Genomic DNA, 19,077 nt, shown 5'->3' with positions numbered 1-19,077 from the left:
ATTTTTTCTGCTGAATCCCATCTACAGGGGCAATTATTGGGGGAATTTTTTTACCTAGACACGCTCAAGTTTCGTTCCCATTTCACCCTCTGAATTCTGTGAACAATAATTACCAGCCCTACAAAGCCATGTTTCGTCTCTTGGCACCGAGGAACGAAGACACACTTTCACACCAAGCTCTCCAGGGACAGCTTTCTTTGCCTCCTTGCTGCTCGCCTCCCTCTTCCTCCTTACTGCAGGGATTTTCAGACAATAAACGCGTGCGGGTTTATTTTACACCCTTTCTTACACCTTCTGCTTTTAAGGGCGTGCAGGGCACGATCTTCCACCGCTTCTGCGCTCCCTTACATGGAGCGGGACAGCGCCTTGCCCCGCGTCTGGGTGCGCACGGAGGGGAGCCCGCGGCTCGGGAAGCGCTGCGGGGAAGGAGCCGGGATGCGGGCGGGATCCAGCCCCGCGAGGGGTCGGGGAAGGAGCCGGGATCCAGCCCATCGGGGGGCCGGGATAGAAGCCGGGATGCGGGCGGGATCCAGCCCATCGAGGGGCGGGCGGAGGGCGGGGGGCGCGCAGGCGGGGCCGCGCCCGGCGGCGGGAGCGCGCTCGGCGGCGGGAGCTGCGGTCCCGCCGGGGCACGGCCATGGAGCCCTCGCCCAAAGACGGCGAGAGCGCGGCGGCCGCGGAGCCCGGCCGGGGCGGCACGGCCCCTTCCAGCGGCGTGGTGGTGCAGGTCCGGGAGAAGAAGGGCCCCCTGCGCGCCGCCATCCCCTACATGCCCTTCCCCGTGGCCGTCATCTGCCTCTTCCTCAACACCTTCGTGCCGGGGCTGGGTAAGGATGCTGCGGGAGGGAGCGAGGGAAGGCGCCCGGGGCTCGGGGTCCCTCTCCCACCTGCGGCTGCCGCACTTTGCCCGACGGCAGCGCGGGGAGGGATGGAGGAACGGAGGGAGGCGGGAGCCGCTCCGCAAAGTTTCGCGTCGGGGGCCGGGGCAGCGCCCTGCGGGTCCCCAGGGATCCGCGCCCGGCGAGCGGAGCGGGCGAGGCTCGCGTTTCCCTGGGATGGCAGCGGCAGCGGGGCTGGGACACCCGGCTGGCCTCCGGGCCGGGGACAGAGCATCCCCCGCCGGAGGGTGGGAAGCATCCCTTCCCACCGCTCCGTGCTCGCCGGGCGGGGATCGTGCGCTGTGCAAGGGATTCAGCTGTTCCGGCTCTCGCCAGCTGTGATTTCAGCCAGAGGACCTAAGCTCACGGTGACCGCATCACTCGCTCGCTAGAGACGAGCTTCCAGAGCCCACCGTCCCGGGTTTTCTAAGGAGACCCCTGGAAAATGTTAGCACCGTCGTCCAGAGAAACTGGAGATTCGGTTTCTCAACATAAAGTCTCTAGTCTGCTCAGGTCTCTAAGATGTGGCTGCATCCTTTCTGTATTTCCTTTTCCTCCACTCGAATTAGGAATTGCTTACTGCAACTGGAGCTTAGAGTTTGAACACTACAAAAGCTCCTGGAATACAAGACTAAATACAAACGTTCCAGCTGAAAGCAAAATAGCCACATTAATAAAAAACCAAAACCAAACCCAAACAAAATAATCCATAACTCATTAACCCATACCTCAGGCTCTCATAGTCCATTCCTGGCTGTTCTTTCTGCTACTGTGGTCACCACGGAAGCCTTCTTTGTGATATGGGAGCATCCTCACCTGGCCCTGCTTTTAAATAGCTACTCCTGCCTTTAATTGCTTCATGTGCTTCAGGGGGCTTAATTGTTTAACAAATCTCAAATTCTTAAAGTTCTGATTAAAGTGCTCCTTAAGTGTGGATGGGACAGTGTGTGCAACATGTAGAGGCTGTTGCTGCTCCAGCTTCTCCAAAACTGTGGATGTATTCCGGGGGAAAACCTGCACCTTTTGAAATACCTCTGAGTTTTCCTGTGGAAGGACTGGTGGGTGTGTGTGTGTGTGTGTGTGTGTGTGTGTGTGTGTGTGTGTGTGTGTGTGTGTGTGTGTGTGTGTGTGTGTGTGTGTGTGTGTGTGTGTGTGTGTGTGTGTGTGTGTGTGTGTGTGTGTGTGTGTGTGTGTGTGTGTGTGTGTGTGTGTGTGTGTGTGTGTGTGTGTGTGTGTGTGTGTGTGTGTGTGTGTGTTTCCAGGTGCAGTGCATTTTGCCTGGGTGTGTTGTTTGCCCACCCCTTGTGTGCAGCCACCTGAAGAACCTCGAGTGATGAATCAAAGACAAGCTCTGGAGCTGAGTTCTGTCACGGGGCTTTAGGTTTCCTGGGGCTTAGTTTCCCATTTCAGAGAGAGAAGTTCAAAACCAGAGTTTTCAAAGCGAGTGCTGTTTTCTGTTGGCATTGAAGGCACCACACCTTTCTTGTGTACAGGAAAAAAGCCTGACTTACCATACACTTTTCCTTACCCAAATTAGATGACACTTCACAAAGCACACTGGAAAACTCAGTGTTCTCCCTTCATCCCAGCAGGACAGGTCCCCATAAGCCATCCTTATGCTGGAATTGGCTTGAAGTGTGGTTCTCTGCCCAGGGTTCTTCTCTGGGTGCTAAAAGCTAAAACCCAAGGCATCACTGCTGTGGGTCTGCTGAGGACAGCCAGTGTTGTGCCTTCCCTCCTACAGAAGGTGCCTAAGGAAGGACAGCAGCTAGGTGAGTGCTCAGGGCTCCCAGCCTGTGCTGGTTGAAAGCTTGGGAGTTCAATCTGGACTATGCAGCTGTCTTGATTGTGTAACCACTGACAGGCTGGACCAGCACAAAATAGATTTTAATTCTATTATTAAATCTATTTGAAGTTTTTTTTTAACAGATGGAGGTGTTTTTTTTTAAATTTGTTTGCCCTTTGATGCACTGATTTATGTGGTACGATCTGTGTGGCCGTGCCACTCTTTCTCCTGGTACCCTGTCTCAAAAGTAGCAAACCAAAAAAACTACAAATGAAAGGGAATCCTTCCCTGTGGCATCCCCACAGCCTGGCGAAATGCAGTGTTTGGGGGATGCATCCCAAGCTCAGTATGCAAAGCATGGCACTTAGTTTGCACATAAATGAACCATTCTGTTAATAAAGCTGCTAATTTCACATGAATTTTGAGAGAAAACTTAGTCTGAGATGACACACCTGACTAGAATACAGCTATTTACAATCTCAGCCATATCCTGTCATGTATCACATAGCCCACACATGAGGGGAAACAGGAGGATCACGAATCCACTGGCAGGAATGTTCAAGGTAAAAAGAGATTTTGTGTCATTGTTGTACTTCAGCCATCTCAATGAGCTGAGCAACGCTTGTAAAATAGGTAAGATTTGCAGTGGTGGGAAGGATTCACAACAAGGATGTGAGCCTGTTCCCTGTAAAGTAAATGGTAAAATTCCCATCAATTCTTGTAGTCCAGATTTTTAACATGTTAAAATGATGTTTCACAGGCTTGCTGTATATTTCTGCCTGCTTAGTTGGAGAGTGTGACTATGTTTAGGTGTGTTTCTCAGTCCCTAAATCCATCCCTCATCCATTTTGCATGTAGTTGTCACTTGTGTATAAGACTCTGCAGTGCAATTGCAAATAAGGGTCAGAGACCACTGGGGTAGACATGAAAATGGGCAACATTGAATAAATCAAGTTTTCCATTGCTTGGAGACTGGTGCATTTGAGGTTTTCAGTAGTGCCCCACGCTTCAGAGTGGTGATATCCAAATAGAAATTGTGCTCTGATGCGGGTTATTAAATCCTGGGGTAGCCTCTCAGCATCTGAAAGCCTCTATTTTGTTTAGTTAAACTACCTTTTCTGTGTTATGGAAGTCACCTGTGAGGGTGAAATCTGAGAATTTTAAATATCTGGTTTGTTTTTCCTTTGTGCTATTTATGTTTTACAGTAGTACTCTATTTGGACAGGAGAAGTAACACTTTCTCTTTGTTTACAGTCATTATTTTGTTTACAGTTTATTATTTTCAGTTGGCTAATTTTCAGAGTTTTATGTAATAACCCAGAACTGCAGGTTTTAAGATGCATTGTAAACTGGGTTTTAACTACTCATTCCATGCGTGCTACAAAAGATGCAGTTCATAGGAATTTTTTCTTACGCGGGGGATATGTTAACTTTTGCCTTGCCAAAACTTCAAATTCAGACCAAGTGCAGTGTAAGAAATCTTGATTAGCCTACTTTGAAATTACGCTGTGACAGGTGCAACCCTTGGAAGTGTTCTGGATCAGTTTTCCAAGGTCCAGTGCAGTCTCTCACCTGTGTCCAAGAGGGCTGTAGGGCTGAGCTGCAGTGAAGGTGCCCAAGCTCAGGTTCACAAAAAGAGTGGGTAGGAAGAAGAAGACAGAGGGGTCAGCAGGTGCTGTGGCAAAAGCCATCCTGCCTTGGCTACCAGCGCTCCGGCATCAGGGCCAGACCATGCAGTGATGATGGATCTCTCTGGAGCATGGGAGATGCAGCTGTCAGCAGACACAGAGGATGCCCAGCTCTGCCGTTCCCGCAGGATGGAGTGCTGCAGATGGCAAATGGGAGAAGGGCTGGCCGTGCCCTTTAGCTGGCAGACTGTGTTCTCCTGGAGCTGCCGTGTGCCAGTCAGCGTGGGAGAAGATCTGGCTCCTCGTCGTTCCCGGAGCTGATACATGGGAATCTTGCCCTCCTTCCTCTCTGCTCTTCCTTCTCTCAACATCACGTGTGTGGGAGGGGGGTAAACGAAGGGGGGAGAATTTGAGGGAAATGTGAGAAGTGAGTGAAATTATCTGAAAGTCTGAGTTATTCTCCAAGATTAATCCCTCCTGTCGGGAGGGGGGCGGATTTTGGATCGCAGCCCGCGCTATACGTGTACACTATTTTTATGCAGCGAGTAATTGAAATACGCAGCATAAAATTGTGTTAGTACAGGATAGGAGAGCAGCCACCCATGTGCCATGAAACAGCCCCTGGAGGAGTTCAGGGGTGACAGCCTCTCACAAAAGCTTTGGGACGAAGGAGTGATTCCCAACCCACTGAACTTTTTCCTTCCACGGTTCCACAGGGCAGCTCTCCTGTGTCAGCTCCATACCACGAGTCTTCTGCCATCTGTTTATTCAGTCAGTCTTGAGAGAGTTCAAGCACTGCACCTTCAGCTGTGTGAATGTGGCTTAAATACACGATTTATAGAAGCCAGGCATCTTCTCATTAAAAACCAAGGCTCTCCTGAGCAGAATGAGCTCTCCAAAGAGCTGAAGTACAGAACACAACACTCGAGAAAGTTGAAAGGATAAGATCTGCATAAAATTACCAGTACTCATTTTATTTTTGTGGTTGGAACGGTAAATAGATGCCTCAAGCAAACATCCATTGCCTTCATTACTGAAACTAAGAATTTCAAGGAAAAAACACATTTTCTTATCTACGGTAGAGCAAACAGTGCAAAAAATAAATTTGGGCTTTCAGACATACGTGCATTAAAATCTAACTCCCTCCAGTATTTAGGATCCTTTTATTTTTTTTTCCTTTAAACATGCAAACCGATGAATCTGTGTGATTTACAAGCTCATTTGTGGAAAACAAAGATTTTTCTTGAGTGTTTGTGTGAATTTGTGCTTGTGAACTGTGCTGCTGCAGTTTTTTGCTAAAATTGCCTTTCAGGCTGTGGTGCTGGTAGTATTGCACAAAAAAGCTGTTTATGGGAACATAATTGAACAAAGCAAATCTATTTCCAGTAGACTTCACTCTGTCAGGTTTTGTATTTTCCACTAAAAAGGTCAAGAAGTTCTTTATGGTGACTTGTGCTTGTGCAAGGTGGGAAATGAGACCTGAAGTAAAATGTGTGCATCTAGGTTTACTGCTCCATTAGTGGAATTAGTGGTGTCAGCTGTAGATTATCCTCACAGTGAGGTAAAGGTGGGCACAAGAACAGCTGAATCTGAGGTGTCTCCACCTGCAGGTCTTTTTTCTTATCAGCATGTAGAAGGCCCTAAATCCCTCTTCTATTTTCTTTTCTTTTATTTTTATAACAGAGATTTAAGTGAGAAATATAATTGTGTTATATAACTTACCTGACAGATGGTATTGAACAGTCATTCCACAATCTTACTGCCACTGGGTAGTCTGCAATATTTTTGTTCCACGAAGTGTCTGGACCACCTAGAAAGACAATCAATCCTGGGGAACTCACAAGAGGTTCACAGGTAGTTGGTAATCTGAATAAATGCTGAAGTGTTTCAACTTTGCAGCTCCTTGATTGAGACAACTCCCCCTAGTGTATCCCATCAGAAAAAAAAAAAAAAGAAAAAAGGTATTTTATCTGCTGAGGGACCTGATGTGACCCCTCAGTTTAATCCAGTGTTGAACAGCACGCTTTGCTGTGTTTTTGGCAGAAAGTTGTTTTCTGCTTTTCCTGTACTTGCCTGAACACTTAACATATTCCTCTTCCTCCCCTTCCTGTGTGTAACACTGGATTCCTTCCTTGAGTCTGTCTGCCCAGCCGTGATGGTCATGTAAGTGCTCATCCTCATCCTCCTGCTGTGCCCTCCTTTACAAAGGCAGATATGGGCACACATGGCACAAGCTCTCATGCCTTGCTCAGCCTCAAGTCGCAGTCCAAATGTTGAAAACTGTTTCTGGCCTTTGGCTGGATTTTGCCCTTCACTTGCTGCAGTTGGTAGAAGTCGGCTGTTGAGCTCCACTTGCATTTAAAATGACTTTTTGGTTCATTTTGCTGTCAAGCTGTGCATTAACCCAATGCTGCAGCCTTCGAATTGCTGTCCTTGCCAGACCAGCTAAAACCAAACAAGTTTCTCTGCCTCCCTCCTTCTGATTCCACCAAAACAAAAGACAAAAGAATTGGCCAGGGACGTTTTTGCTCAGTGGTTTCTGTTCACTGCTGTTTTTCAAGAGCTCTGTGGAGATACTCATTACTTAATGAACACATAAGGAGACAGATGCTCAACATCTTGTAATCTTGTTTGTCATTTCATGCAGTTTGGACAGATGTACTTGGAGATTAAGAGTGAAGGTGGGAGCAGACAGCAGAGAAGAGCTGTTAAATGGCCAAGTAAAGCAGCTGAATTTTAAGGTGGATAGAAGGCTGTTCCAAACAAAGGGTGTGACGTGGAGAGAAAGAGAGAATCAAGTCCAGAAGGAGAAAAGTACATTTGCAGAGATTCAGTGAGAAGGCAAAAGAACTGAAACTTCTTGCAGCAAGGGAGAAAATGAGTGAAAGGATTTGAAGATAAAAGTGACTTGGATGAAGAGAGTGCTTTTGATAGGTGAATTTTTCCTAGTCTGGATAGCAGGAAGGAAGTGAATTTTCTCCTGCTCTGAATCAGTGGGTGTTGGAGGGATTTACAAAGCCTTATAAAGCACCATTGCCTGCAGCAGCTCACTGCCTTTTAATCTCTCTGCCATGAAAAAAAACTTTGAGAGTTTTTGAGCTGTTCAGGACCATAAAGAGAGGAACAGGAAGCAGAAACCAGGTTCCTCAGGCTCTTCCTTACCCACAAAACTGTGTGCAGGACCCTGAACACAAATATACCCACAGCTGGCAATGTCTGGCACAAAGGGGAATTTTAGAACCTTTGTCAAGTTTTGAATTCTGTGGAGAAAAAAAATGATTGGATGGTAAAGGATTCTAAAATAGTCCTAAGCTTTGTAATAAAATAAAGTCAGTCTGACATATGACATCCTTTCTCCTGTCTTAGGACTTGTCTTCATTGTAGAACTTTACAACTTTAAAGTGAGACAGTGGCAGCACCACAGTGGATGAGCACAAACTTGGTTGTAGCACTGTGCAAAGATGCTAGTCAGAGACAAAACAAAATAGATTATTTCATTTGGAAAGGACCTACAATTATCATCCTGTCCAGCTGCCTGCCCAGTTCAGGGCTGACCAAGTTAAAGCAGTTTATTAAGGCCAAATGGCTTTTAAACACTGACAGGCTTAGGGCTCAAGTTCATGTCATTCACCTTGCTTCAGAGATTGTAGGAATGTGAAACTTGGGTTTTCCTGGTTCTGCTGAAGATAAGGAGTTTTTTAATTAAGGGAGGAAGTAAATCCCTCTTCCCCTTTCCCCTTCCCAGGGTTTTTGAGCATTTGTGTCATCTAGGGAGGCCCAAAATGAAAATACTGTAAGAACTTGAGAAAAAAAGCCCATGCCATTCTATCTAGTTACATTTCACTTGTTGATTTCTGGTGTTATGAACTTAGGTTTCATTCTGTGTAGAGTCAAGGAAAAAATAAATGAGCAGAACTCAAATATTTGATTTTAAATACTCATTTCCACAGTTTGTTCTCTCTCCATCTTACCACTTAGAAGCTGCTCTCAACCCTCCCTCCTTCAGCAATGTAGACCTTGTAATAAAGGCAGTTCAAGCTCAGTGTTTCCATTCCAAAGGAGTTACAGACCAAACAGTTTCTCTCTAACTACTTGACAGCTCCTCAAAAGCAATGCAGCCCTGACTCACACAATATTTGGTGTTTCCTTAGAACCTTGTCCCCTGAGGCTCTTGATTAGATGGGAACCTTTGCTTTCAAGAAGAAAGAAAAAAATGTAACTCTTATGGCTGTGGAACAGGATTTGAAGATAATGATCCTGTCTCAAAAGGGAAAAAAAATGGAGGCTGTGGGAAGAAAGAATGAATTGCCTTTTTTTTTCTCCCTAATTCTCAGTCTTAGAGAATCTGAGTCATGATTTTTCAGCACTGGAAAATGGCAATATTATACTGAGCTCTTAAATTTAAAAAGAGGATACATGACTAATTCCCAGTTCTGCCATATTAGACAAAACCATGGACATCCATGTCTTTGAGCATAACATCATGAAACACAGTAAATATAAATTAGGTGGCTGATGAAAGCTGACAGGCAATACACCAACTTAAATTAAAAATCTCAGTATAAACATACCCAAAGGATATGCCTGGAGTGGATCACAGTCAAATCTTGTTAGAGGAAATGGTGGATACAATCAATGGAGGAATTCTTGGAAACATAATCGCATTCTGTGCAGGGGTTCATCCTGTATTACATTTCCAACTTCAGAAATAATGCTTATACAAGGAATGGTGCAGGACACCAGGGGCATCTCTGGGAATGTGAATTTAAATGTGACAGATCATTATCCAGCCTCTCACCAGGATGTTGTTTATCTGGGCTGAACTCTCAGCTGGCCACAAGCATTGGTGAATATCCACACAAAACTTAAAAATGCTTTGAGATTGTGGAGAATAATTTTGTTTTAGTTAAACCACAAACAAGTTTGTAAAGAATGCAAAAGGGCTAAATGGTCAAATTAATCTTGTGATTTTGTTGGGGGGAAAAAATTCAATTGGACCAAATAAGAACGTTGTTTTTAAAAAGTGTTTGTACATTTTTACTAAGTGTTTGTGTTAATAAGCCTTTGAAGAACTGAGATTTATTGTAGACTAAAAATTAGATTATTATGAGCCACAAGTTCACTGTTAAAAAGTTCCATAATTTTGCGAATTATGAGTTATGATGTTTTTGTGAAAATATTTTACCTGAAATAAGCTAAATGATCACATTAGTGTGACACAGTCCAGCTGAAATAGTTTTGCTGATTTAAGTTTAAAATATGTATTTATTTGCATGCATACCTATTACTTATGCTCCTGTGGTGAAATGAGACCATAGCATTCAAGAAAGGCCTCCCGCAGGCAGAAAATAATTTGTTGTATCTGTTTAAGAGCATTCACAAAAGAGTGGATTTTAGATTTCATAAATTGGTTTTGTTAATCTGCTATTTTAAAAATACTTGCAAGACCTCTTCTGTTGCCATGACAATTTGATTTCCATAAACATGATATTTTGGATGTGACTATCCAACATTGTATTTGCTGTGCTGTGTGGGGAAAGGAGATGGCAACTTGGCACCACAGAAATTGTGATGCACAGAGCCCCATAGACTCAGGCCTCTCACTGACAGTGGTCAGGACAAGTTCATTATAGTAAGAAAAAGTAAAGCTCTTGGATCAACTTTTATATATTTATATTCCCTGTAAATTAGATTTTTAATTTCTTTTCATGTCTTTTTGTGAACACTGTTTTGGAGTGAGGAAACTTCAAGTTTCCACTGAAAATGGGTTCCAAGGATGTGAAGACTAAATTCTGGCTGAAAATACAGCTGGACCTCTCTTTGCCCTCAACACACTCTGGAATTGCTGTCTTAGTGGAAGGATTTAGGATGGTGAGAAAGGAATGGTCAAAAATGGAGACACTTGTGAGGTGTAGCCAGAGCAAAATCCCTCCCCAGCTGAGGGGTCAGCATGATTTCCTCATACTCTCCTTCTGTCTTTTTTAAATGCTTGCAACAAATGAGAGACCCCTTTCAAAACTCATCTGCACCAGAGTAGTTACTGAGTAATCCACTGAAAGACTTGGAACATTTTATCACTGTAGTCAGAGAATTAGATGAGTGTGGATTGGATTGGGCCATTAAATTATCACTCTTGAGCTGATAACTGTGAAAGCATTGCCAAATTTTCCTGTCTGTAGTCCAAATCTGATAATGCTTTTTTTGCTGCATGTCTTTCTGCTTTAGATCTGCATCCAACAAATTGGTCAATCCCAGGGAAGGTGTAGCAAGTTTTTTACAAAACAAGAACTAAACTTTTTAAAAAACAATATTTTAGACTCAGCATCACGGGATTTTTTTTTTCCTCCTACTAAAATTTCATTGTGGCTGCAGACAGCTGGTGGGATGGTTTCTTGTCTTGTGTAAAAGAGAGAAGAGAGCACAGGGACTACAATCATTGTCAGTTGAGAGTATAAAAACAGTCTCTTGTTTTCTCTTTCGAAAGTCAGAATGTAATTTTATACATTGACTTGCATCTGAGTACCTATTTCACTCAGTCCCTCACATATCCCACAAAAACACCGTGGAAATGGAGTCTCCTGACACCCCTTTGGAGTTGACTCCCTGAGGTAATCTCACTTGGTTCTTGTTTTCTTGGTCAGCTGTACGTGGGGAGCTGATTTTTGTGCCTGGAGAGCCAACCCCTTACATCGCGCATTGCCACGAAAAGTCTGTGTGATTTTAATTTTCACACCCACGCTGCAGAGGTGTGGACAGCTGAGCACGTGCAGGGCAGGGCCTGCACCAAGCCCTGGGTGTGGAGAGCAGAATGGGGGACTCTGGGCTCAGCCAGCCCATCCTGACCCAAAGGACAAATGCTTTACGTTGGCACGACGCTCATTTCTGTCACAGCCTTAGTATTTCCACCTAGGATGGTGAATTCAAGGCAGTGCAGGATTAAAAAAAAAAAAAAGCAAGATTCTTCTCCTTGTGCTGTGTGCAGCTGACACTTAGAAGAAGCCTGTGGTGGAGCTGGGAATGGATTTTAGAACAAGCATATGTTCCCAGGAGCCACTCTTGCTCAGCAGTTCCAGAGGGAACCCTCCTTTTCCTGAGGCTGTGATGAGTAAATGGTAGCAGTCCACCCTTAGCTGTACTGACACAAAGAATAAAAGATTTTTGTTCTGTGCACTAACTGAAACACGGTGGTTTTGGTACAATGCAGGCATGTCTGTGTTCTGCTTTCACTGCACCCCATCTTTCAGTGTTCATTTATTCATTTAGTGCCAAGGCAGAGCTGCACAGACAGTTGCTCTGTAGATTCCAGGTCACACTGCTTGGAACACCAACCCATCATATGAACTGTGCAAAACAGGTACAAAATGTTCCCACTGCAAGCTTTACTCCTCTAAGTAAGATCTGGGAACCCACCACTCACAGAGCAATGTGGTGTTGAGCCTCTAAGAAATATTTTGTCTCACTCCTGCTCACCTCCTCTGCTCTAGCAACATTGAGCTGGCCCCTTGAGGTTGCTCCTGTGAATAAGTATTATTTACTGTAAAGAAGAACTGCAGAGCTGAGCTCTCTGCCCTTTGAACCAGGGAAGTTGCAGTACCAAGCTGGACACTCACTGAGAATTGTATTTCCCAAATTAGCCAGCAGCCAAAGCTAAAAATCTGGTTTATGCTGAATCATGAAACTTAATCTGCTTTCTCCTTTACAAATGTAGGTGTGTTTTAAATCTTTATGGCACTTCCTCACACTCTAGTAAATGTTCTTCAGTACATTTTGTAAAAGGAATGATACCTAAATAACATGATAATTTACTCCAGTGGCTGTGATTTAAGTCTTTCCTGAGAAGTTCACTATTTACTGGTGTGAGAAGTGCCATTAGGTAGTCAAGCAGCGTTTTCATAGCATCATTTAGGCTGAAAAAGACCTTTAAGATCATTGAGTCCAATCATTAACCCATCACAGCCAGCCCTAAACAACATCCCAATGTACCACATGGACACAGCATTATTATTTCAGTAGCACTGTGAGGTGCAGGCTACACTCAAGCCCTGTTATGATCCAGAAGGGAATGTTGTCATATGAAGGAGTTTTGTCATACATTTAAGACTATCTGTAATCTGAGTGGAGAATTCAGGGGAAAGACTCAGATTGTCCAGGAAGTCGGTGGCAAAACTGGTGAGAGAATCTACACAGACTTCTTTCAATTCAGCTCCTCAAATAATGCAGCCACACTTTAGTTTCCATTAATCTCTTCCAGGAAAACTGTTGTCAATGAGCTACTTCCATCACTGCTGGACTTTGTGTTCATTGAGAAGAGAGGTGTTGTCTGTGCCATGCATTAATGAAAACACAGTAAATAGGTAGGATGGACAAAGCACTTTTTAGTTTGGCTGTGCTGGTTGCTCCCTCACATGTTTCTATGATCTGCTCTGTGCTTCTGAGCACCACAAACTTTCTTGCACACACACGAGGGGCTTCAGCATGTTTTAGTATATGGCAAAAAAGAAAACCCCCACCAAAACCCAAAGGCAGGCAAGCACAAATGCAGCCCAGGCTTGCCATTTGCAAGAGCACTGATTTCTTTTGTGCTTTGTAGTTTAGTATTAACCAATATTTGCAGTAAGTGGGCACTGTATTCATTCATGGTTGCATGGCAATTGTGTGCAAAATGGGGCGTTACTGTGACCTTTAAATAATTTTAAATAATACTGTTTTAAAATATATGCAACTATGTAGGTGACCATGGTACTGTACAGACAATGGAAAAAGAAAAGGTCCTCTCCCAGAAGACTGTCACAGAAATGTAACCCCAAGAGTCAGATCCAAGTTCAAAGAAGTTCTGATAAAAACATGCAATACCGCGTAATGAAAAGAAAAACATTTCCTTGTATTGTATGTTTAAAGGCAGTTTTAAAGGCACAGTTGGGACTTGTTTCTTAGCAACAGGGCTCATCTGAGCCCTGCAAACACTGTCCTTTTGGAAAAAGATACCCTCCAGAAGAAAAGCAATGTGAAAAGAGCTAGAAACATCAAATTTAGATGTCTTCCTGCTGTTGCAGGAGCATTTCATTAAAGCCTTCAGGCAACAACAAGGTCATTTTGATAAACTACAATGATCAGAACAAAGAATTCATCTTTACTTCTCTTTATCAACAGGGATGAGCAGTAAAAATATTGTTTAAAAGTAGGTATTAAACCACAGTTTAGGTCCTGCCATCCTCCTGTATCCGTAGTAACAGGGATGTTTTCTGCACGGAGGGCGCAAGAACAAAGTCCTGCCTCTGTTGTGCCTCGCACTGTCAGTACCAGATTTTCAGAGGAAGATCTGCAATGCACAGAGTAAAATCCTGCTGGCCTGTAGGAAGAGCTCCTCCTAAAGGAGTTGATTAGCTAGCTGGTACACTAGAGCAGGAGGATTTTTATTAGAATTATTTAATCAAAATAGATTAATGGCAAACGTATTTATTGGGCAGATTAGATGGGCTTCATGTAACCTCTGCACCTGAATTGGTTGCCTTTATAATTTTTATGGAGGAATTAGGTACTACCACCATGTGACTCATCTCTTTAAATCAGGTTAAGTGAATCACACCTTTTGGGGGCTTCCATCTACTTTTTTTTTTTTCCCCTCTTTTTTTTTTCTGCCTCTAAAGGGTAAGTGGCTCAGATCAAGACACCTCCCTTGCAGATATCCTAAGTTAAGTCAGATGAAAGTTACCCATTACCTGGTTTGCAAAATAAGACATTTGCTTCAATACTTTCAAAACACTTCAGGCATTGCCCACACATCGTTCTGGATCATCTCATCCTTAGAACTGAAGTAGTTCTGACCTCTGTGCTGTCTCCTAATGCATACACATCTGCTGTGTCTCATGGGATGTGGGCAATTTTTGAAATTCAGACCACCTCTCTTTCTTATGAGCACTCAACATAAAACCCTATAATTTCTTTAATTGCCATCACTGCAGAGTGCAGCTCTTGGGTAGCTCTTTCCCAAAGCATGTGATACTGAGAGGGAGGGAGGGAGGGGGACACACCTGTGAGAATATCCTAGAAAGATGTGCATGGAGAGCCCACGCTGGAACAGTTCCTGGCAGGAGCTACAGCTTGTGGAGAGCTTGTGTGAGGGAAAATTTACCCCAAAGGACTGCAGCCTGTGGCACCAGAACAAGGGAAAAGCAATTTCTGTCCTGCTCTTCCACAGCATCCCTCCTTAGCCCAGCCTGAGAATCCTGAGGGCTTTGCTGACCGTGGAACACCTTGAGCACGTGTTCTCTCAGCACCATTCATGGTGATGTTTATGGAGGGATGTGCTGCATGTTCTCAGTGTTGCTTTCCTTCATGCATTATCTAAGGGGTAGAAAACATGAGAGGTCCTTGCATGCTCTGTATCAGTAGCATTGAGGGCTGCTGAATTTACAGTAGGGCTGACAAGTGAACCCAGGGGACTCTGGGGCTCCTGCCTCTCCTCACTGCACCCACCCAGCCAGCATGGTGCCTGGCCCTGGTGTGATGGCTGATGGAAAAAGATTTCCCTTCTCACTCCTTTGACTGCTGGGGCACTGGCATATCCATCACAGACTTGACTGTACTACAAACAGTATCTGTCCCTTGATCTTGGCTGGAGATGACAGCACCTCACATCAAGAAAAAGTTGAGAAAATCACCTACCAAAAACTCAGTGCAAAGCCACAGTTAAAGGCCAGGTTTAAGTTTAGGAGAGCTCTGGAAAGACTTTGCACTGAACCTGCTGTGGCACAGATACATGTTTCCTTCTGTTGACTCTGATACAGGTTTATAACCTATACTGAGAAGAGATTAATTGCCTGGCCACTGTTCCTCTTCAGCCTGTTAAGTCCTAATACAGCTGTACAGCATGAGCACTTGATAGGACACTATTGGATCAGTTCTGCTCTCCTTCAGTCATAAAAATCCTCATAAAATGTCATTAGCATTGCTTAAGCAGGAAGAAATACGACAGCATGGGAAAGACATTCCTTAATATCCTGTTACACTTGTTTTTCTGGTCCATACTTGTAATCCTAATCTATATATTTCATTATAGCCAAAACCCATGGAGGGCAGCAAGGCTGAACTAGGAAAGGCAGAATTTCATTGAGCAACCTGATGGCTCTTTCACCATGACCTGAGGCATGCTTTAGCCTGGAATTCTTTGATTTCAGTAGAAATTTGGTGCCTAAGTATTTTCAAAGGTCCATGCTTTAGTTTCTTTGCCTTCCTTCTATCGTTCTTCAACAGAAGGAAGAGAACATTGTCATGTGTAATTCCACAGACATACACTGGGGTATCATTACTACTTATGAGATGCTAAAATAAAGAGAATTAGAGGAAGTGCTGCTCTTGGTCAGTATGGCCATTATGAGAGAAGAGACATCTTTAAAACAGAATAAATAGAAAAATAGGTGCAGTTACTTGTGTATGTTTAAAAAAAATCTGAAGTATTGTAAATAGTTTAGGGCCAGACACTTGAGAAGGGTAAGAATTATGTTTGTGTTCTCTCCTGTTATATTGCAGATTGCAGCTGGTTTAAAGCTGCAGTGTGAAACCCAAGCAGGCAGGCACCTGGGTGAGTGACAGATTTGAACAAAAACAGAGAATCCCAGACAACCTATTGCACCCTGAGTGCAGATCACTGCCAAGGAAATCACTGAGAGATCACTGGCCAAGGAAATGAGTGACTGAGACCATAACCAATCACATGTGTGTGCCTGGGAAATTCAATCTCTCTATTTAAGGAGCGTTCACAAGAATGAAGTGCTTAGTCTTTTGTCACATGAAACACAGAGTGTCGTGTCATGGAATTCATGGACTCACAGGATGACTGGGTTGGAAGAGACCTCCAAGACCATCAAGTCCAACCCAACATCTCAACTAGACCATGGCCCCAAGTGTCACATCCTGTCTTTTTTTAAACACATCCAGGGATGGTGACTCCACCACCTCCCTGGGCAAAGCATTCCAGTACTTTATTATTCTTTCCATGAAAAACTTCTTCCTAATATCCAACCTGTGTCTCCCTTGGTGCAGCTTGAGACTGTGTCCTCTGGTTCTGTCAGTGTTGCCTGGAGAAAGAGACCAATTCCTACAGCCACCTTTCAGGGAGCTGTAGAGAGTGACAAGGTCACCCCTGGGTCTCCTTTTCTCCAGGCTGAACAACCCCAGCTCCCTCAGCCGTTCCTCACAGCGTTTGTGCTGTCTGTCTCTGACCTGGCACCAGCCAATGTTGCACTCTCCCTGCTGAGCAGTTTGGCTCAGCTGTTAATTTTCACTAACAGGAAAAGAAAAACCACTTTTCTGCTAGACTTGTACTGCCTTAACCCTGTATGTAGAAATGGGATGTTTCACACGGATCCCATGGATGTGCCTGCCTTGTATGATGTGTCACTTGTCTGGGAATGATGAGACTGAACTTCCCCCAGCACCACACAGGTTCTGCTTTGTGCAGCCAGCCATGCCAGCAAATGCACCTGCACCTTCTCCAGGTACTCCTTTCTTCCTCAAGGTATTCTAAGGTTCAGGGAATTTCCTACCCTACGAGTGGTACTTGCAGCCCTGTATTATTCTTTTCTTTGATCTTTCTTCTGTGTGTATTTTGATCAGTATTAGTTCAATGAGTACTAAAGGGAATTAATCAAAATTTTCACTCCATCCATCCAGTCCTCTTCCCACCCTGAATCTGGTCTTGCTTTCTGTTGAGAATTGGTTGAGGAGAGTACAGAGCAAATTTCAAAGGTGAATGCAAGGATTTCTAAAAAGTCCTGGGGCTGCCTCTGGTTTCTTGCAGGGGAGCACAGCAGGAACTTCCAGGGGAACACTGCAGCCTTGAGCTCCCTGTGGTTTGGGACCCTTCATGAATGACACATTCAGGTTGGTTTGGTCCACCTACACTCAGGCCCACCCCTGACCCTGATTTTGTCCAGTCACTTTTCTCTGAAAAATACTGATTTTAAAATTAATAACAATAATAATTAATAAACAATAACAGGCTTATGCTATCAGATTGTTCTGTGTGGCACAGCTAAAAATACATGCTTTCTTTTTTCACTGCAGGCACAATAAAAGATGGCAGAATAGCCCTGATATGTCAGATTGTTGCTTTTGTACAGTACTGTACTAGAAATCTTGTTTTGTAAAATGTGAGAGAAGAAAAAGTGCTACATTTTTAATCACTAAAATTAAAAGATATATGAATTATTTTAGTTAGAAACATGAGGCAATTTAATGCTTAAGTGTAGGAAGTTATAATGACTGTAGAAATACACTCCAGACACCTGCAGGGATTAGCAGAGAAGAGTAAGAAATCCCTAAATAGGAGGAGAACATTGAGGTGAGTAGCACATCAATGGTCCCTGCTTTCAGAGCACACAGGAGCCCATGCTTTGAAGAGGGGTGTGGGAAGGAGCTGTTACTGAATTTTGGGCAGGAGAAAGTATTGCTGGCTGTCCTTTTGGTAGTTGGAACTGCAAGTACCTGCATGTGCAAGAAAAGCATCTGACCTATAAATAAAAATAAAATGACACAACAATGGTTTAAGTGATGCAGTCTTTATAGATTCCTAATACAGACTGGGATATTGGTTAACTACAGAAATAAATTGTTACAGCAAGTCACACCATCTAGAACAGATCCCTAATTCAAGGCAGGGCATTTGTGTTGCAGGATGTCTGTAAATAAAAACAGGAACAGATTTTCACCAGCTCTGAGAGCAAAGTCTTAGGTGGTAAAGCATTTGATGTGGCATGTGAAAGGGAACTCTGGCTGGAGAGTAGGTGAATATCAGGAAGGAAAAATATTTAATTTTATGAGAGAGAGGAAAAAGAAATAGAAGTTGGAGTGACCTGAGTGCACAGGGAAAGGAGAGGGAGTAATTAAATACATAATTATCCTCCTTTTCTATTTCCTTGCAAGCCAGATTGATGGAAAGGTGGTTGGTGGTGTCATCAGTAAAAAACATTCACAGTGCAAAGAAATTGAGTTTGACTTTGCCATCTTCATTAAGAGGAGAGGATGTCCAAGCAGAGAGACCAGAAGGAGTGGGCAGGATATGGGAGAAGTGTCCTAAAGAGATGCAGGAATTGAGTCACTGGCAAAGAAATGGAGATGGCACACAAAGGCTTGTGTGCAGGTGAAATGGAAAGAGGGCATGGTATGGAGGGAGCAGAAAATGGGGAAGGGAATTGCACAGCTGAGTCAGTGCCTCTGTGGAACAGGATGAGAAGGATGGCAACAAAGAGTGAGAGATGCTGAGGACATGGAAGGAGACAGGAGGGAAGCAGATGGCAAGATGTCAGAGCAGAGAGCCCTAGTGCAGAGCTAGGAACCACAAACATGGAGCACAGGTCCTGACACTCATCCAGACTCTTTGAAGACCTTGGTTGGAACTGTTTCAGCTGTTCTGTCAGAGGACAGTAACTTCATTTGTGAAAAAAGGGAAATTTAGGTAAAGTTGCAACATTTTCAAGATAAATCAAGGGAGGAAGGAAGTTGGTTAGGGGAGCTGGAGTGACAAGTGAAGCTGCATGACTGACACAACTCTGCTGAGGTAGGAGACTTGCAAGGGACCTTTTTCTGTAGTGGGGTAAAGTGTAGATCTCCCCTTAGATTCAGCTGTGCAGTCCCATAAACTGAATTCATGTTGTAGTGTGAATGCTGACACAGTGAACATGATGAGTTTGAACAACAGCTGGCCATTGGAAGCTGGACAGTCACAGGAGCTGGATAATGAGTCTCCCAGCTGTACAGCTTCTGGACACAAGGCAAGCCCAAAGAA

General features: G+C 44.1%; 1 protein-coding gene across 5 annotated transcripts in view; it reads left to right on the top strand.

The window, feature by feature from the left end:
• Positions 1 to 624: 624 nt before the first annotated feature.
• STUM (stum, mechanosensory transduction mediator homolog) overlaps positions 625 to 19,077 on the top strand; it is a 43,859-nt gene continuing 25,406 nt past the window's right edge. For all 5 annotated transcript variants that reach the window (XM_033055238.1, XM_033055239.1, XM_033055234.1 and 2 more), the window contains exon 1: positions 625 to 827. In XM_033055238.1, coding sequence (XP_032911129.1) covers positions 638 to 827 — 190 coding nt within the window. In that variant the 5' untranslated portion in view covers positions 625 to 637. The remainder of the gene's footprint in view (positions 828 to 19,077) is intronic.

Source organism: Catharus ustulatus, chromosome 3 (assembly GCF_009819885.2).
Source record: "Catharus ustulatus isolate bCatUst1 chromosome 3, bCatUst1.pri.v2, whole genome shotgun sequence".
NCBI lineage: Eukaryota > Metazoa > Chordata > Aves > Passeriformes > Turdidae > Catharus > Catharus ustulatus.
This window is presented reverse-complemented; position numbering and strand designations above follow the sequence as displayed.